This window comes from Elgaria multicarinata, chromosome 7, assembly GCF_023053635.1.
Source record: "Elgaria multicarinata webbii isolate HBS135686 ecotype San Diego chromosome 7, rElgMul1.1.pri, whole genome shotgun sequence".
Taxonomy (NCBI): Eukaryota; Metazoa; Chordata; class Lepidosauria; order Squamata; family Anguidae; genus Elgaria; species Elgaria multicarinata.
Genome location: NC_086177.1, coordinates 78,936,925 through 78,957,459, shown reverse-complemented (window position 1 = coordinate 78,957,459; position 20,535 = coordinate 78,936,925). Strand labels below are relative to the sequence as shown.

Genomic DNA, 20,535 nt, shown 5'->3' with positions numbered 1-20,535 from the left:
TAAAGTAAACATGCTGAGTTAGATCAGCGTGTAAACTGATTTTTTTCTTATGTAAATAGGAAAATTTCCCAATTAAAAATCTTCTGGAAAACCCACGTCATTGGAGCAGACTCATTTAAATGAATAGTAGTAGAATTAGACTAACTTTAGATATAACCCACTGGATACGACCCAAGGATTGTACACCTGTGGACAGGACCATGTTTTACTTTTCTGAATTTATTGTACAGTGCTTAATAGCTCAGATGAATGTACTTATGGTATGATGTGTATTCAGTTAAAATGCGACAGAAAATGGATGCATACCAAGAAGAGATGCATAAAGCATTCTCCCATTCCAAAGAAAGGATTAGTACAGTGGGGAGTTCTTGACGTAGTACAGTAGTGAATAATAGGTCACTGTAAAAAGCCTGTCTTCTCTCAAAGCAGGTGATTTGTATGGTGGCTACGTCATGCCTGCATACAACATCATGTGATATCTCTTGCAATCTCTTATGGAATAGTGCAAATAAGCACCATCCGTAGAAAAAGGGTTAAAACACAAGCATGATAAGGGAGGGTTGCTGGTGCGTGAAATGGGCAGTACTGGGTTAATGTAAATTATTTGCTTCATATGCACGTCTGGTGTAGCTTTAGGCATTTATGCTTCTCTGTAGCTGCACCAACATATCCTGAAGGTTTCATAGCAACTAAATAATGCAGTTGGTGTATAAAATGTTACAAAGCTTTGGAAAACTGTACCTTTCATGTATTCTTCTCTGTAAAGGTTTTCCTGTCTCATCAGAATGTTAAAATGATTTGTTATGGCATAAGTTTTATTAATTTATTTGGTAGTGGCTGATGATGACAACAAAATTCTGTTCTGTTTTCCTTTTTTTTTTTTGGAAAAGGGACTATAGAAGTGGCTAGTACAGTTCAATAATAGGAAGAGCAAAAAGCTCAATCAAATAAACTGATGGAGATCCCCCGCTTCCTGTCAGGATGAGGCCCGGTCTCCCTGGTGTGGATTCTGAATAAGACTCTGAGGCTAAAGGAGGAGAATATGCGCCAAGACAGGAAGCGCTGAGGAAATTCTCTAAGACTCTCCAGGAGTCAAGGAGGAATCTTTTCAGAAGCTTATTGAACAAGAGGCCCAGACTCAGAGATCATCTGAGGGAGAGTGTGCATCATAATTGTCAGATCCCAGAGTCCGCCACAGGGTAAGGCAGGTGGAGTTGAGAGGAGGTGGGAGGTGGTCCAACAGCCTAGCCACACAGAGGTTACAGCTTGAAGACCCTCCCTGAAGCAGGGGTCCAGTGAAAGCCTGTCAGGCACTGTGGGAAACTGACAAAAGTTGATATACTTCATTAGGCTAATTAAGATTAGAGGATAGCTCCTAATATTCACACTTCCTTCAGTTGTGAAGAGATGTCCATTTATTGAATAAAGCTTTGTGGATTGCACAGCAGACCTCTTTATTGTCTTACATCTCAGTTGAACGGCTTTGAACCACAACATTTTGCTTCTCTTCTTCTGCTGTAGCCTGATGGAATGGCTGATGCCAGGTGACAGTTGGAGGGAGGAGCCTGGTTTCTCAGCATTGTTGATGGCTGCCCTGCATTGCTTTTTCCTCACTGCAGCTTGATTTTATTATAACTGCAAGAAGAGGAACAGTTTCTCAGTTCTGACCACAGGTATTTCATATAAAAGTTTAGACAGCTATGCACATTTCAAGAGAAATCAAACGGCGGCAGAGAACAGTGCTGTGTTTAATAGAAATGCAACAATAGACAGTTGGTGTTTTACTAGGACTCCTGTTTTTTCTCAGCTGACATCTCTGTCACAGCAAGAGCAATAAAACAATGTTGAAAACCCCACTGACTCTTAGGAATTGGCTTTGAAGCAAAGAGCCAGGCACATAGCTCTTAGTTCCCTCTGTGTAAGAGCTGGTATACATGGAATCACAGTTGTACTAGCAACTCTTCTGGAATCTATATAATTCCACGCACCTTGGAATGCAATTAAATGCAAGAACTTAACTTTTTTTGGAAATATTTATTTATTTATTTATTACATTTTTATACCGCCCAATAGCCGAAGCTCTCTGGGCGGTTCACAAAAATTAAAACCACAGTAAAACACCCAACAGGTTAAAACACAATTACGAAATACAGTATAAAAAGCACAAGCAGGATAAAACCACACAGCAAAGTTGATATAAGATTAAAATACAGAGTTAAAACAGTAAAATTTAAATTTAAGTTAAAATTAAGTGTTAAAATACTGAGTGAATAAAAAGGTCTTCAGCTGGCGACGAAAGCAGTACAGTGTAGGCGCCAGGCGGACCTCTCTGGGGAGCTCGTTCCACAACCGGGGTGCCACAGCGGAGAAAGCCCTCCTCCTAGTAGCCACCTGCCTCACTTCCTTTGGCAGGGGCTCACGGAGAAGGGCCCCTGTAGATGATCTTAAGGTCCGGGTAGGTACATATGGGAGGAGGCGTTCCTTCAGATAACCTGGCCCCAAACCGTTTAGGGCTTTAAATGTCAATACCAGCACTTTGAATTGGGCCCGGACCTGGACTGGCAGCCAATGAAGCTGGAAAAGGACTGGCGTGATGTGATCTCGTCAGCCAGTCCCTGTTAATAACCTTGCTGCCCTGTTTTGCACCAGTTGAAGCTTCCGGACCGTTTTCAAAGGCAGCCCCACGTATAACGCATTGCAGTAATCCAAGCGAGAGGTTATCAGAGCATGGATAACTGTAGCTAGGCTATCTCTGTCCAGATAAGGGCGTAGTTGGTATATCAACCTAAGCTGATAAAAGGTGCTCTTTGCCACTGAGTTCACCTGTGCCTCAAGTGACAGTTCTGGATCCAAGAGCACCCCCAAACTACGGACCCGATCCTTTAGGGAGAGTGCAACCCCGTCCAGGACAGGGCAAACATCACCTCGCCGGACAGATGAACCACCTGCTAACAGTACCTCCGTCTTGTCTGGATTGAGTCTCATAGCCATCAGAATTTGCTACAGAAGCTTTTGCATAATTAACACAAATAAGAGTGGGGTGTTGGCATGAGCAGAGAAATTCTAAGAGATTCTCTGATCCTACTTCCAAGACCAGTCATCCTTCCTTCAAGAAACTACCACAACTTTATGTTCAAGCCATCACTGAGACAGGGTTTGTCTGACCGTCTTTTTATCTGGTTCAGCTCCCTACTCTTACACTATTGTAGCCTAGTTACTAAGCCCCCAAAGATTACTTGCCTGCAAAGTATTTTATTCATCTGCATTTTACTCATAAAGTGGGACCTTCTTATGATTGAAAAGCAGGCTAATAATTTTTTTTTTGCATACTTGAAGAGCAGCGATCTATCCCTTCTTTGCTAGCCCAATTGGCCTCTTTGCTGGCTGCAGAGAAAGGGGCCAGTACAGAGGCTACGAGTATAGCAGGCTGGCAAAGGTGAAACAGTACTGAGTTTCTCCTTCGCCAGTCTGCTGTATCTCCATACTAACTGTGGAAGAAGGGACTTCATTTTTACCATGGCTAGTGCAGAAGCTGAATGGGCTAGCAGAGAAGAGATGGAACATTTTCTTTGCCAGCTTCATCAGCTTCTGTGTTGGCCATGAAGGAAGAGAAGCCCTTTCCTCTGCAGTCATTAAGGAAGCTGAGTGGGCTGCTTAAGGATGGACAGGGTGTCAAGATGGGACCTGGGCTATCTGGTTTGGTTTCAGATGCTGAGACCGGCTCTTAGCCTGAACTAGAAGAAGCCCAGCCTAGACAGGAAGTGGGTGAGGAAGTTCTCCAAGTCTCTCCAGGGGTCAAGGAGGAATCTTTCCAGGAGTTTATCGAACGGGAGGACCAGGTTCAGAGATCATCTTCCACCTCCCCTCCTTTGGGAACTCGAAGAGGTAGGAGATGGTCTGCAAGACTAGCTGCATGCCAGAAGTTGGGTCAAGACACCCTTCCTGAAGGAGGAGTGTCCAGTAAAGCCTGTCAGGCATGGAGGGAAACAGTCCATTTAGTTGATAGGCAACTGCCTTGCTTTAGAGGATAGCTCCTAGCCTTCACAGTTGCTACAGATGGGAAGAGGTTTTTTAAACTGAATAAAGGCTTTGTGAATTGTACAGTGAATCTCTGTTGCCTCATATTTCTGTTAGAGGTCTTGGAATCCTGTCATAGAGCGATCCATCCAACCTACTGCATGGAAGCCAAACAAGATGATAAAGGAAAGACGCATCATTCTGTTCCTTATTCACCAGTCTCGCTTGCTTGGAAGGAACTTATGCATCCTTTTGCATGGAATTCCTGGTTGTCAGGGATTTCTATTACCTGTAACTGAATAGAAACCATAACAATAGTAATATAACATTTTTAGAACTGTTTGCTCTTTTTTTCCTTAAAGGTTGTACTGAAAGTTCTGAAATCTTGCAAATGATTTAGGAGGGATGTCTCAAAGCACTAGTAGAAGAAGCAAATAGGATTTAAAATGCACGAGCAGTTCTAGAATACAGGAGAGGTAGGCCCAGGATTGAGTTCCTCTTTCATAGCCCTGGCTGTGAGTGTACACACTAAATTTGAACTGCAGAGCTCTATGATCTGATCATACTAATACCATAAAGGCAGTTTGATCAAGATATCAGCACCAGAGCAGTGTCATGATCTGGGGCGTGAGTGGCAGGGTCCTTAGGCAGGAACGCCGGAGTCGGGATGGATGGAGGTGGAACCGGCTTGGGTGGTTGGTATACTGGTGGAGCAAGCTGGGGGTGAGGCATGGGTCTTGGGTGACAGATTCCAACAGAGGGCCAGAGGCAAGAGGCAGATCCAGGAAACAGGCACAAGGTCAGATGCAGGTTCAGAGTCCAAGTGGGGCCAGAGGCAGAAGAGAAGTCCAGTCAACAAGCAGGCAAGGTCCGGGCAGGGATCAAGGCAAGAGGCAGAGTCCAGAAGGAACAGTCCAAAGTCAGTGGTCAAAGGCAAAGCAAGGTTCAGGCACATACCAGGTAGCAAAGGGGCCAGAGGCAGAGGTGTGGTCGAAATGAGCAAGAGGTCCAGCAAGGCGAGGCAACATCCGAGGTAGCAAATGGTCAGGAACCGGCTGCAGCAAGTAAAAGAGACGATGTTGCTGTGGCAAAGGCTGAAGGTGAAATGCAGCTCTTATATAGGCCTTTCCTGGCAGCTCCTAGCTGTTCCGTATGAACCCACCTGGGAGTGCCTGCTGGTCTGGGCCTGAACCCTGCAAGGCTTTACCAGCCAGGGCTCACATCCTGCGAAGCCCTGCGGCTGGTTCCTTGGCAAGCTGCCACCAGATGGTGCTACAGGACAGATCCTGACAAGCAGACATTACATGGAAAATAGTCTTCATGATTGCCAAGAATTATTACTTGATAATCTGATGCAAACTGGTGGGGAGAGCTGTACCATACTGTTCTGGCTGCTCAAGAGAATCATATGAAATCAATGTGTACCCAAAAGATATTTACTTTACAGGTGTCACAAAATGGCAGGGGATTCTAGGTCTCCCAGTGACCTGAAGAAGTTCGGTTTTGTAGGTCTAGCAGTTTGGAACGGCACAACTTATATCTGTGACCCAATGCTGCTTGCAGCTGCCAAGGTAATAGGATTTCAGTGCTTGCCTTCTGACCTTGTACAGTCAATGAAGTAAATTTGATTTGTCCAATACTGATGTGACAGTTTTCTTGAAACACACTTTTAAAAGTGTTTATTGTGAAGTGAGAATTTATCTGGACCTCTTCCCAGCACTAAGTCCTTTGCTAAAACAAGCAAAAATCAATGGCCTTGTGGTTTCTTTCCCAACCCTGGCAAAAGTGAGCTAATATTAACAATGCTGTATGTAGCAACTTCCTCTTCTGGGTTTTGTGTTACTTAAGATCTGCCATTCAGTGCAGGTGAAGACTAATTTCCCCAAAATACCTTTGCAGAAGTTGTTAAATTGCAACTTCACTGAGTCATAGCTGGGAGGGCTATCCTTTGCATTTAACTCTAAATAGCTTGGGACCCCAATACTTGAAGTGCTTGTTCGCATACCAACCTGCCAAAGTCAAGATCTTCTGTATTTATTATGTTATGTATTACATTTATATCCTGATTATGTTTTCCTCCAAGGAATTCAAAGTTGGCTTACATGGTCCTCCTCCTATCCATTTAATCATCACAACAACCCTGTGAAGTAGATTAGGTTGACCGTCAGTGAGCTCCATGACAGAGTATGGACTAGCACCCGGATCGCCTGAGTCCCAGTCCAGCATTCTAACCACTAGACTGCACTACTGCAGAAGGCCTTTGTACAGTGGCACCTCAACTCTAGAATACTCTTCCCAAGTAGACTTAGCTGATGCAGTCTCTGGTACTAGATTAAGACCATCCTAGTTGCTTAAGCAATTTAGAAATATTTTTGCTCTTTTTGTTTTTATTCTGCTTAATTACTTGCTGTATTATGTTATCATTTTATTATATTGTATTTATGTTGATGAATAGTTTTATTCACATTTTATGCACCACTCTGGAATCCTTTTGGAGAAGAGAAGATTAAAAAATTAAAATGTAGGTAACTGCAAATTTGGGAAAATAGCAAACATGGGTACTGGAGATGTTAAATTATCCGCTTTTGACTAACAAACAACTGAAATCATTTTGTAGCATTGTATGTTTTAAAATTCTTAAATGAATCACTTCAGAAAATTCCAATTCAATTAAGGTCCATAATATAAGACTCATGACAGCTGGTAAATGAAACAAAACTAGCTCTTAGTAGCAGTGATCAGTATCATATGAGTGTCTTGATTATTTTTATGCAACAGTCTTATGGTGGGTTAAAGTTTATTTATTTTCAAAATCTAGAAAACTTCGACCTTCCAATCAAAAGGATTGAATTGTCCTTGTTTGGACCATATTGTTTTTTGTAGAACTTAGTCATTTGGGAATACGCTGTATGTCTAGTACGTCATGAGAAAATGGGGCTGTAGTTGTAAAACTGTGGCACTTCTATGTTACATGTACCTACACTGAAATACTTCTATTTATGAGCTAACTTTCTGGACCAAATCTGCCCAAGGCAACAACAAAAGCATAAAAATACAGTATAATGTACACTAAAACTTGAAATTTCAAAAGCCAACAATAATATGGGTTGGATCCAGGATCTACCTTCTTTGAAGGACTCTGCTTACAGATGGTGGTTCTACCTGATTTGGGGAGGGGGGTTTCCTCCCCATAAAAGTTCACCCGATTCAGCAGGGACTCCTGATCCTCTGTAGCATTTTCAGTGGGCTGCTTCCACCAGCCCAGTTGCACGGATCTAAATCTGAATCCAATGCATTAAAATTTAATTCAGTCAACAGCGTACATACTCTATGTAAGCTTAATCTGAAATATAATTAACCGAGTTATTAAGTTATTAAAAGCCATGCTGATCCTAGATAATGAAGAATAAAGTTAGGAAGAGTATTACTTTACTTCTAGTAAACAGAAAGACTTCACCATTTCATCACATTAACGAAGGCCAAAACTAGATGTGACAGTGGACCTGTTCAGATGACACTTCAGGCTCTGTGGTTAGCAAAACTTTGGTTCTCTGGGGTTAGCACTAACCACAAGCCATGCTGTCACACACAACACTTTAAGCCATGGTTAGAGCTAAACCTGCTGCAGACGGTCCGACTGTGGTTATTGAGTGATCAGGATTTAGCAAAACTCATCACACAAGACACCTTAAACCCTGATGCTTAACTAAAAGCCTTAACCAGCAGGGTTTAAGATGTCTTCTGAACAGGCCCATTCATATGAATATTTCACCAGTGCTGCTTTTTCTTTAAATCAAAAAATCATCTTAGAAGGCTACAATTTGAAGACGCATGCCCAACCTTTCTCTAATGCCTGACTTCTTTTGATCAAAACTGTTCATCCCTGGCTCTTCTCTCCCCACCCCCCGAAACTAAACATAAACATATTTATGTTTAGTTGGGCCAGAGTTATTTATATCAATCAAAGGTTGCCACTAAAAGCAGAAAACCTTTATGCTGATTTGTTCCTCCAATATGTTTTTTTATTTCCGTTTTGAAGGATGCCATAATAAATTCTTGCTAGGCTTACAGTGGGGGGACCAAACAATTCCCTCAAGATGTGAATGCTTCACATTGCATAAAAGTGTACAAATTCTAGTGAAGATGCCAGGGCCCTCCAGACAAATGCTAGAATGCTTTTAACATTAAGATTTCAAAAGCATTAAAATAATTCTGTATGCACTCCCCGAAGTCTCTTAACAGGACAGATAAAAGGAACAACTTCTTCACACAGTGAATTGTTAAACTATGGAATTTGCTACCACCAGATTTTAATTTGGATGGCTTTTAAAGGGGATTAGACCAAATCATGGAGGATAAGGCTATTAATGGCTGCTAGTCCTGATGGCTATATGCTACCTCCAGTGTCAGAAGCAGTACACCTATGCACATCAGTTACTAGAGAAAACAACTGGGAGGGTGCTATTGCATCCATGGTCTGCTTGGGGGTTTCTCACAGACAATTGCTTGGTCACTGTGTGAACAGAATGCTGGACAAGATGGACCCTTGCTATGATCCAACATGGCTCTTCGTGTGTGTGTGTGTGTGTGTGTTTGTGTGTGTGTGTGTGTGTGTGTGTGTTTGTGTCCAGATGACAGTGAAGAGCTGCACAGTGTCCTCTGGTAGAGCTAGGTGCTTTCCATCTAGAAACACCCTTGGAAATCAGATGGGCTTTGCAGATGTATTTCATTCTTGTCCATGTGGTGTTGTTTGCATGCATTATGCATTAGATGTAAACACCCATCCAAAGTTTTTTGAGCAACCAGACACAATGGAAGCTTGCAAATGTACCAGTAGAGGGAGCCCTGTTACTTTATTTACGTACTATAGTGTTTCTTTATATACTAAAATGTGTGTGTGTGTAATGCTCACACTTCTAACTGCATGTGACTTATGGCTGCTCATGGACCAGTTTGCCTGGGGCATCTTAATAAATGTCTGTGAATTGATTGTTTACTTATTGTCCTACTGAGCAAGAAGAGTTGTTAAATAGCTTATCTTATCTAGAAGGGTACAAGATTCTTAAGGCTAGTCTAGTGTTTCTCTAGTAGAGATGAAATGTAAACTTGGCAGCCGTGTGCTGTATTGAAGAGAAAACAGTATAACCTGGAATAAAAACTACCTTCAGATATTGCTGTCTTGCAATTATTTCTGAAAAAGCTGCTGTCTGATGCTTGGGCAACTTGTGAGATTTCTATGCTTTTGAAATGAAAATCAGCCAAGAAAGATGAAGTTGTCCATAATGGTTGTAACCCTTGCTTGTGATGAGATAAAACTGCCCTAATAGCCTGTCTTCATGGAATTGTCTTTTGTGGATTCCTTAACTTTAGTCCACAGGACAATCCACAATTAGTAGTTTAAACATTGCAATTCAAAGTATTAGCCCTGCAATAATAGTATAATTGTAACAAATATGAAAGATACAAAACTGATTCCCCACCCCCTTGCAATTCTGCTGCACACAAATATCAGTTCAGTTTACCTTATACAAGGTGATAAGAGCCCATAATCATAAATCAGTTCTCCAAGCATTCAGCTTCCCAGCAGAACAAACAGACTCATCTTGTTGTTTCTTCTCTTAGCCCTCCCTCTGAGTGAGGACTCCGCCCAAGGGACTAACCATCTAGTCTATAGGGGTTATACTTGCAAGGATGAAAAATGCATTCGGTAGCATACTGGAGCAGAGAATCACTTTTCTGAGAGGTCTATTTGGGTTCAATTACACATATTTGCATGGAATGTGTACTTAACACGTCACTGGTGTACCTGTTTTTCCTGGACAGGAGGCCTTTTGAGGGAAAGTCTGTAGCTCAGTGGCAGAGCACGTGCTTTGCATGTAAAAGGTCCCAAGTTCCTCCTCTGGGATCTCCTGAAACCTTGGAGAGCCATCGCTAATCAGTATAGAAAACACTGAGCTAGGTGGACCAATGGTCCTGACTCACTATAAGGCAGCTTCCTATATTTCTAGTTCTTAAACAATCAGTACAAATATAGTAGTTAGAGGAACTTAGTACATTGAATGTCGAAGGGTAATTGGTAGCCTTCTCGAATGGCCACTAGGTGGCAAATGTGAAAGTTGGAGCGTGGGTACTTTCTAATAATTTTTTCAGGAGATAACTTGGCTACCCCTTGGAGACATCCTTTCACAAGGCCTTTATCTTGTGCATACTGAGTCATCTTATGTTGACCATTCCATCTCTGAAATGATAGGAACTTTTCATACAACCCTATTAGATACACCATATTACTGTATGTACTTATAAATACATAGTTGTATAGTGGTTACAAAAAACGCAGGTCAGTGGAGGCTCTTGCTTCCAGTCTGCAAAAATACAGCATTCTTCCTGCTCCTCTCCAATTGGGAAGTGGGCTGCATTTTTTAGGTTTAGTAAGAGAAACTAGACAATGTAGATGACTCTGTACTTTTTTAGTTTTAAAGTTCCTGTTCATCAGCTTTAGAGGGAAAAACATATGGATAAACAGTCTGGGGAACAGTGTGGTTCAGTGATGGAAGTCAGATATGGTTTGTTCTCCACCAGAAAGTATTTGTATTAGGAACTTTACAATTGGATATTAAACTTAAATATATTGGTTATCTGTATGCTTGTAGTTCCAGTGCTGCAAATCTGATGGTAAAGGCATCCTAAGCAGGCTTCCATATTTGTATTGAATTTTCCAGCCTTGGGGTTGCAGAAAATTTTAGAAATTTTGCAGAGATCATCCCTTTCCTCCCCTGCTCCTACGTTGGGAGGAAGGCTGGACATTATTTAGCCGCTGCATTTCAGAAGCTTTTGGGAGTGCCTTCACTATACATTGGTCAAGCTAGCAAGACTTTCCAAGCCTCCCAGTTCTAAATTTGGGGTTGTGGAAGGGAGCAGGGGTTTATCTGACATGGAAGAATTGCTTTGCCACCAAATACCCTTTGGCTTCCAAGAAGCATCCCTAAAAATGATGTAGACTTTTGAGGTCAAAGCTTGTTCCTTGACTGCTGCATGCAAAACATTATGTTGTTCCTCTAAAGGTTTTTTTTTTAAAGTATTTGGTTCCATTCCATCACATTCTTTAATTTTGGGACCAATTTTACCAGACTTCCTGTTGTTTTTTTATAGATTTCTCAGTGGAACTTGTTCATTAAAAGGTAAGATAAAGTCCTGTATACAAACATTCTACAAATCTCGTATAAGAAAACGACATCCATGATCTAATTTTATTATTGACTTAAAACATTTTTAAAACAGAATCAAGTTTAACATTTCTTTTCTCAAAGCATACAGTCTCCAACTGCTTGAAAGCAACATTTTAAAATCAAACTTTGTAGCCTTTTGTAGAAGATAATCCTCTACTAGATAAAATCCTCTTAAATTTTATCTAAACACAACCCATAGTGTGGAGGTCACTGTCCCTGCTCTCCTGCTTTCTCCTGTACTTCAATATCTGAAATTAGAACAGAGACGTCAGAGCTATAAGATGCAGTTTATATAAGAAGGCTGCGTCTAGATTCATGGCTGCCTGCCAGTTGGACTCTGTGTTTTTGTTTGGTTCAAAGACTCTTATCTGTGTGAACCATAGGCTAAAACAAGTTTATACTGCTGCCATTTCTAACAGCAGCAGCTACTTCAAAGGCAGGAATCTGCTTTAATGCATAATAACAGTTCTAATGGCCCAACACAGAACCTTTTTAATTGCTGACTGACAGTCCAGTTAATCTGCACCTTGACTTGATCCATGACTTGTCATCTTGTGCTATTGTATTACTTTCTGTTTTAACATGAAAGAAGTATTGGTTGACTTGAAACCCCAAAATATAGATGACTTGAGGGGGTAGAAAAATCTCGTATTCTACTGAATGTGATGTCTCTTGGTTTGAATGTTGCATTCTATTATGAGAGGAGGTGGCACTGAAGTTTGTAGGTTCTGGTGGGAGAGCATAATCTGAGCAAGTCCGTAGTGCCTACATAGTCCAAGCAGTTTTAAGGTCTCCCCCCAAAACTAGCTTTTTGTCACCAAGGAGAAGTGATAGTCTTCATTGATAGTATTGTATAATACACCATCTTTCCTCCTTGCTCTTGAGAAACAGTGGAACCTTTTCTGCCTTCTAACTGTCAGGTTGCTAGAAGGCCAAAAAGTAGCAATTGAAGTAGGTTCTAGCTTGGAACATGAGTGTTTCTCTTCTGGAAATAGAGCTTTTTTAAGTGAAGTCCTCCAGTGCTCTTGACTTTATTGCTTTAACTTACCTGGAGCAAAATAATAATAATAAAAATTACAGGTGAGCGCTTCCCAGATAACCATAACCAAACATTTAAGGTTGTTTCAATTAATACTTGAATACAACTGTACAATGACTAGAATGATAACTTTGGTGATTGCCAAAGTTAGGGTTAGGGTTACGGAACATTGAGATCAAGAAATCAGCTGGGAAGTAATTCATTAAAGGCAGCTGTTGGGTGAGATTGATTTATTTTTTGTAAGAACACTGTTGGGCCTTCTAGTGGTAATTAACTATGGGCAATCATCTTAAAATACTAAATTTAGGACATTAGGCTATACTGAGAGCTTTTCACATTTGTATGCTTGCTAGTATTAAATTCATCATCCCTACACAACTGATCACACTAAACCAGGGGTATGTGGCATCCTGCTTCAACAACATTGATTCATTTATTTAAAATGTTTATATTCCAGCCATCATTAACGAATTCCAGAGTGGTGCGCCGAATGGGTTGAAACCACAACATTGAGATCAATATCCATAAGAAAATCTATCAAAGCTGGGCAATTAAATCAGCAAAGGCTTAGTTAAAAAAATGCATCTTCAACAGGCACCAAAATGCCATTGGGGCTGGTAGCTGTCATACTGCAGAGGGGAGAGAATTTCAAAGGCGGGGGTGCCACAACCAAAAATACCCTCCCCCTTCAGATGTACATGCGATGGAACAACCAGGAAGCCCTCCTCTGTAGATCTCAGTGAATGGGCAGGTTGATGTGGGAGAAGCCGCTCCCTCAGGTAACTTGGTTCCAACTTGCATATAGGGCCTTGTCAATAGCATCACTTTGAACTTGTCCCGGTAACATTGGCAGCCAGTGCAGTTCTTTGAGCAAAGGTGTAACATGCTTGCGGTAGGCTGTCCCACTCAACAAACTAACTGCTGAGTTCTGGACTAGCTGCAGCTTCTGGTTTCAAGAGGAGTCCTAGATGAAGTTGCCTCTTAAGATATATTTTGTGAACCTTTGAAAGCTGCATATTAACCTTTCCCGTGTAGTAGTGATAGGTGGATTCTACTAAGCAATACATTTCCCTATCCATATGCTAGCTGTTACAGAGGCACTTGCTACTTCTCCCAGAACTGCAGCTACAGGATGAATAGAAATAGAGCAGTGTTTCAGCAGATAAAATTACAATCCAATTACTGACAACCAGCATGGAAGAAGCTTGATAATGCTTGGCTGAGCCTGAACAAGCCACTTTACACTGCTACGCATTCAGGTTAACTCCATTATAATTGGCTCAAGTGCCATGGTCAAAAGCAATCTACTTTGCTGTCTCATCAACACCTCTGTAATAAAATTAAAGTTCCTAGATCACAATTAACAAGGAACTGTGATGGATTCAATTGAAACAGGAACTACAAGCTTGTAAACAAATACACTAGAATGCAGCTTCCTTGAAAGCTCTCTCCGCCTTCTAATCATACTACTGTAAAGCCCATGTTGCTGTGGGCACTAGTAGTCCTGCTCGTTTCCCGCTTTTTTGCTCTTCAGTCCCCTCACTACAGAGGGGTCATGAACAATGCAAATGTGGTTCATGCATAGTGAATCCCCTCTCTGAAATTTGCATGCAGCATAGCTCTGTCCCCTCCCTTGTGTGCTCTGGTTGGCTGCTTCCTCCTCTGCACTGGTGGCAGCAATCTAACCACATGGCTGCACCCGGGGCCCGCCTTCACACCACACGATTGACCAAGCAGGGCTGCCTGTCAACCTGCTGACTGAGGGGCTGCCCTGCTTGTTTGGCATGGAGGAAATTAATTCCTGTTCAATCTCAAGCTTTAAGGTTTTCCAAACTTTCAAAATTTTCTGCATGTTTATACGCTCAAGCTTCAGTTTAAAACAAAAATTAAAAGTGGTCTGGTAGATCTCTAGTAATAAGTCTAACACAACTGTATTCTTATATAAGATGCTGTATCCAAACTCTATGGAGAAGGAAGGGCACTGTTAAATGCTCTGGGTAGAGCTAGATATTAAAAGGAAAATATATTAAAAGGAAAATACAGGATCCTACAAATGTCCACCATGCAATCTTTAATCCTTTGCCTTGCAGAGAAACCCAAGTTTTGTTCTGTCCCAATCCCCTTATTCTCACCACGTTGGCAGATGTTGGGTGGTGTCTAAGAAAGGAGGATACTATTTGCAGGTGCTGAAAAATTGCCATCTAATGGAGAATATGTGAGATTTCTATTTCCACAAATGGATGCTGAAAAGGATCCCAGTAAATATTGCCTCAATTCAAAGACCACTGCAGTTGGGTCTACTTATTTCAGATCTGAAAGGAACAGCTTTTGCTTATACCTGTAATATGTTACTTGTACACTGTTATCAACCCTCCCCCCTCCAGCCTAACTATTGTACATGTCTTGTAATGTTATTCTTACAATAAGACTTATTTTGGAGGCTTCTGTGGACAAATACTAGGTTTCAGTGATGGTGCCTCTTAAAGAGGCTTGAACTTTTTATCTTACAGGGATAGTAACGTTCTTCAAGCTTAAAATGTATGTGTTAAAGTTCTGAGCATTTAATGCCATGTGTGTCTAGAATTATTTATTAATGTATTTATTTTATATCCCACCTTTATTCCTCTTGCAAGGAACACAAGGCATCTTACATGGTCCTCCTCCTCTTCATTTTAACCTCACAACAACCTTGTGAGGTAGGTTGACATGAGAGTCAGTGACTTGGCTAAAGTCACCCAGTGAGCTTCCATGGCTGAGTGGTTCATGGCTAGAACCTGAATCTCCCGAGTCTCAGTCTAACACTCTAACCACTGCACCACACTTCTATAGGGGCCTGCTAAACTGAATACATGTGTGGAAATGTGACTTAAGTGCAGGTGAATTTTTGCATAAAAAGCAACTTTCTGACATTTTGCAAATCATCACTGCTACCACAAAGTTTTGACCCAAACCCTGGAGAGTGTGTCTTGCTTGAAAAGACATGCACTGTCATTCTTTGCAGCTATTGCCTGCCATGCCACCCTCATGCATTACTGACTTTTCCACCTTTCACAACTGTTAATTGTGGTAATCTTGACCCTTATTTCTAAACATGGCTTCTTGGCTTTTTGTTTCCTTCTTCCTGACCTATTATTGGCAGCAACAGTAACCTTCTAGTGTTTGCTTGAGTGATGGGGAAATCACATGCCCTCCATCCCTGACCGAAGCAGAACTGGACAAAGACTGCAATTGACCGACTAGCAATGTTTTTATTAGAATGCACAGCAGGTTCCCCCCTCCCCCAAGCTAATGCTAGAAGCTGTAATTGTGTAATCAATGTACATTGATGGTGCTATATAAATAAATAAATAATAAATAATAATAATAATAATAATAATAATAATAATAAAGAAAAAGGAAAAAGGAAAGCGATTGTCTGATCAAGGTGCATTTTATACATTATATGCAACACAATCCTGCTGTGTGCAAATATTAAACAGGAATTTTATAGAATCAAAGAAGAGTAGAGTTGGAAGGGGCCTATAAGGCCATTGAGTCCAACCCCCTGCTCATTGCAGGAATTTGTCCATGTTGTAGGAAGGTGGCTACAACTCCTTGGAATTACTATGTAGTATCAAAGATATGTTGCTACTACACGTGAAACAGCCATAACTTTCTGTAGAGACACAACCAGGTCTGGAAAGCTGTGCTTTAGGAAGGAAAAATCTATTCCATTAATCAGGCATAAAGTCCTACACAGATGGCTTATAGGATAGATTATGGTTAGTAATCCTTTTGTGTCCTAGAAGATTAAGGATATCCTGGTGCAATTGCTGTCAGCTGACACTTTAAAAAATGACTGAAAACTGTTGGTATAATCCTGCACAGGGCTAAGGCTTTCCAGGACCCTGGCATTCATTGCATTGCACATGCCTTGCTATGTGGAGAGCATTCTGGTACACTGAGAAGTTACAAACTTAACCATGTACTGCAATCAACGAGTACCTCAGCAGTAACGTATTAAGCTAGTATTCTAAACTTCACAATGGTATCAACTTCTGATTCTCCAATGGAAATATGGCAGTATGTGAGTGCCTAGCATCTTTGAACTGGTGTCGTGGTATTTTTTTTTAGCAAGTTTAATGTCCTGTGCAAAGAACAAGAAGGATGAGTGCTTCACTGGCTGCAGGAAGAAAATGAGTGGTTATGCATTGTGAGCTCTCTGTAATGGACTGGATAGATACGGACCTGTATGAGGATTACAAATCTCCCTTTGATTTTGATACTGGAGTTAATAGAAACTATCTTTACCTATCGCCCAGCATGACGTTCTCCCCACCTGGATCTCCTGTGTTAAAGAATTCTGGTAACTCTCTTAATGTGTTTTTATTGCTACAGTGCTCTTAAGAAAAGCAGTACTATGAAGGTAGAATGTAGCTCAGCTTGTTTTGTGAAAACAATACCTTGAAATGTGTATTAATTGGAAATGTGTATTAATGGAACTGGTCTGCCCCACTGGAACTGGACGCAGTCATAAAAGGGCTTTCAGGCAATTGAAAACATTTGTTTTGTACTATAGATGAATTGATAGGTAGTGTTCTGAATTTGCTAAATCTTATAGGTTTTTAAAGAGTAACAAAGTCATGCAACATGGTGGGTGGGAGACAGCTGTTCAAGAAACTCAAGATAAAATCCTTGGACACAGTTGCATGGTTCTTCTTGACCCAAAACTTGCCCAAACTTGTTTGCCTTTTGTTTTTGATCTTTAGTACTCAGATCCGGTAGTAATTCCTCCCTCTGCCCCACCCCCTGGTCCAAGCATTCATAAAATAGTTTTATCTGTATCTAATACAATTGACCATTATCTAAAATTTGATTGACATGCAATGGTACTCTACAACAGATAGCCTATGAGACTTTGCTGGGTTCACACAACATGCTAACTCACCATGGGTTAGTGTGTTGTCTGAACACAGTGAGTTTTCTGCAGGATGGGTTGAGGTGTTGTCTGAAAGTAGTGCATTTTCTACAGGGTGGCTTGTTAACCATGCAGTGTGGTTTATTTTTCTTAAAGAAGCCACCTTGAGAATCCATGGCTTGTTGTTGGCTTGTTCAAGGTTCAACAACAACCTACACCGATTCCAGAATTATTTTTGGCACCACAATTGTCAGAAAGTCTAAACATGGTTGTAGTATTGTGGCTAAGATTTAGCTACAAATCAGTCTTTGGTTTGACTCTTGCTTTTATCGTAAGTTGACTAAGTAACCTTTGCTAGCCTCTTCTCATGCCCTCCCCCCTCACTGCAATATGGAGACATAAAGATTTACTTTTATTTGTATTGTTGTAAGGATTGCAACTTAGTGGGTTATGGGGATAAAGCCAAATACTTCCCACTACTATAATTTCCCCCCTTAAATTCAACAAGGGAACCTTTAAAAAAACTTCTCTAGAGTTTAAATCCAGGCAAGATTGAGACTTGGCTAGATAGTACTGAATTGGAACTCCTACGCTCAGCTGCACACGGATTATATACACCACTTTCTATGGCTAGAATGCATGTCCTATGACAGTGGGTTTCTGCTGCGAACATTTAGGCTTTCCACCATATGTGCACATGACGACATACATTTTTATAACTGCATTTTCCTCCGTGAAAATTAGGTCTGCAATGGGCTTCAGTACTGTAGTCAAGTAGCTTTTGAACTGTTCCAGGGAGTTCTGGGGTCTGTTGGAAGCCTATTGGGGCAGGGATCCTTGTTAAGAAGATTTGTATTGGTGGATTAGCTTCCCTGCAAAATAGTTTTTCCACCATGACTGATCATCCTTGAATGTGCAGTTGCAAGAGGTTTTTGGTTGCATTCTAGGTTGCGTTCTGGACAATGGGGGTGATCCACAAGTCTGTGAATTTGCCCAATGGGAAAAGCTGGTCCGCTGTGGAATCCAATGATCAGATTCATAAAAATCCAAACTCATTTCGTTGTGTTGCGGAGTTCTCCAAATCCCTATTTCAGATCATGCAGACCTGAACTAAAGTGTGGTGCTGACATCTTTGTGTGGCTGAGGAAAGGTGTGCAGATCATTTGGGCATTGACAAGCTGTGCAGTGTGTGTGAGAGAGAGGGGGTGGGGAGAGAGAGATGCAAAGGCTGCAGCCTTAAATGTTAAAGTTAGTGGCAGTGGCTTTTAAAAGGGAAGTCCTGAAATGGGAAATCTTTGAACAAACATAGAGAATAGTATGGCTAGAAGAATTTAAAATGTAGCATAGGGCCAGTCTGCAGAACCAGAATTTGAATAGCAGCATTCCTGACCTAGAAAAATCTCTAGATAAAACAGGGTCAGTATTGTGAAGTTGGCTTTCACTGTTGCCTCTAGTGAACTCTATATTTACTGTCAAACCTGCCCTACTTTCTCTAGTATTGCCTTTATTCATTTAAACGTTGTTGAGATAACTCTGTCTTCTATTGTTTCTTAATGTTGTTCCAAAACAGAATTTTGGTTCCCATTGTCACCACCTTTTGCTTTTTGCTTTTTTGCTTTTTTTTTTTTTAGAAAAGGCAAACCTTCTTAAAAGAAAAGTGAAATGCTGTTAGGAAATGTTTGGTGCAGTTACTTCTTGGGTTAGTAGTAATACATGATAGTCTTTGTTCAGAGACCAAGCAGTAGGTCCTTTCTAAGTGCAAAACTGGTTCCAAGATTGCAGGGACCTTGGACAAAGTGTTCTCTGGTAAGTCCCCTCCTCTGCGTGTCTTGGCAGGCTTATGTGCCTGCGATGGCAGCACCCTAGGCCGCTCTGGGTATCTGCGTCCAGCCATGCTTCTAATTTCCCACAATGGCCCAGGACGACGCTAGATCAGGGGCTTTGTGACTAGAACCTGTTGTCTGGCCCAGTTTAAGAGTGCCAGCCCAGGTTTAAAACAAACAAATTAAGGTGCTTCCCAAGTAGGCATCAGCAGTAGGCCCTACCAGGGCAGTGGAGCTGCCCAAAGATTGCCTGGAAACCGTTGTCCATACTCAAAAGTGGCTGCCAGAAACTGAACCGTCTGTTTTCCACAGGTGGCTTACACTGGGACTGGTAGGCAATTTGTCTGGGTCTTCTGTGGAAGAACCCTAATCACTTGACTTTAAAGCATTTTACCACTTTTTGTGATAATCCTTAAAATCTATTGAAATCAATAGTGGAACTTCATGTGTCTCTGCAGCATTATTTTTTAACTGCAAAGCCTGAAAACTTAACTCCTATTAAGTTAGGCTGAAACTGGGAAAACTTGCCTTAAAGACAAAAGATACTCTTGACACTGCCCACATTTGACAAGGGAGTGTCTGCAGTTTCTTGCAATAGACCAGTCCTACTCTCATACACCCAACCTGTTCTAATGACTGACATTTGTGCTGATGTTAGAATAAAGCAAACTGTGGCATATCTTAAACAGTGCAATCCCGCCTGACAATTTTGAGCTGCTTTTCAAAGGTCTGCTGAAAAATGAAGCCATTCCTGAAGTTGGAGAAGATGCTGCTGCTTCAGTTAATGTTGTGGAAGCTCTATCTGAAGAAGAACAGGAGGAACTTAGAAGAGAGCTTGCTAAGGTAAACCTTAATTTGAAATGAAACCTGTATTCTGAGTGGTCCACAAAACTAATCTGACGTGCAGGGCACACCGGTATTAAATAGGGATTTAAAGATGCTGCTTTGATCCCCAGCATCTCCAGGTAGGGCTGGAAATTTATTTATTTATATATTTATTTATTATGGTATTTATATGTAATGTAATGTTCCTGCTTGAAACCCTGGAGAGCTGCTGCCACTCAGTGTTGATAATACTGGGCAAGATGGACCCATGGTCTGACTCGGTATAAGGCAGCTTCCGATGTTCCTATGAAATGAAGGTAAGTGTACCAGTGGGTTCCCCCCCCCCCCCAAGAAAGGAAATGTTAATGGAGATGGTAAACACGAAGCAGCCCCAAAAAGCTTTCTCAGCAGCTTATTTTCTCTAATGGCTTTTCTTCATGGGTTCTATCTTGCAGGTAGAAGAAGAAATCCAGACTTTGTCACAGGTGCTAGCTGCTAAAGAGAAGCATCTAGCAGAAATAAAGAGGAAGCTGGGGGTCAGTTCATTGCAGGAGCTGAGGCAGAACCTTTCCAAAGGGTGGCAAGATGTTACGTCAACTAACGCGTACGTTTCTCTGCTTTATCGTTGCCTGAAGATACAGATGTGCTTGAGTTTACAGTTAGCTGAGTTTCATAGATATTGCCTAGGGAAGCTGACATCCAGTGGGG

The 20,535-nt window shown here is 41.3% G+C and overlaps 1 protein-coding gene across 7 annotated transcripts in view; it reads left to right on the top strand.

Moving 5' to 3' along the window:
- TPD52 (tumor protein D52) overlaps positions 1 to 20,535 on the top strand; it is a 93,834-nt gene that overhangs the window by 7,806 nt on the left and 65,493 nt on the right. For 4 of the 7 annotated variants that reach the window (XM_063130877.1, XM_063130873.1, XM_063130874.1 and 1 more), the window contains exons 2-3: positions 19,730 to 19,845; positions 20,283 to 20,431. In XM_063130877.1, the coding sequence (XP_062986947.1) occupies positions 19,730 to 19,845; positions 20,283 to 20,431 (265 nt within the window). Of the gene's footprint in view, positions 1 to 16,401; positions 16,628 to 19,729; positions 19,846 to 20,282; positions 20,432 to 20,535 lie in introns of those variants that run through there. The other 3 variants (XM_063130878.1, XM_063130879.1, XM_063130880.1) reach the window with 3 other exon arrangements.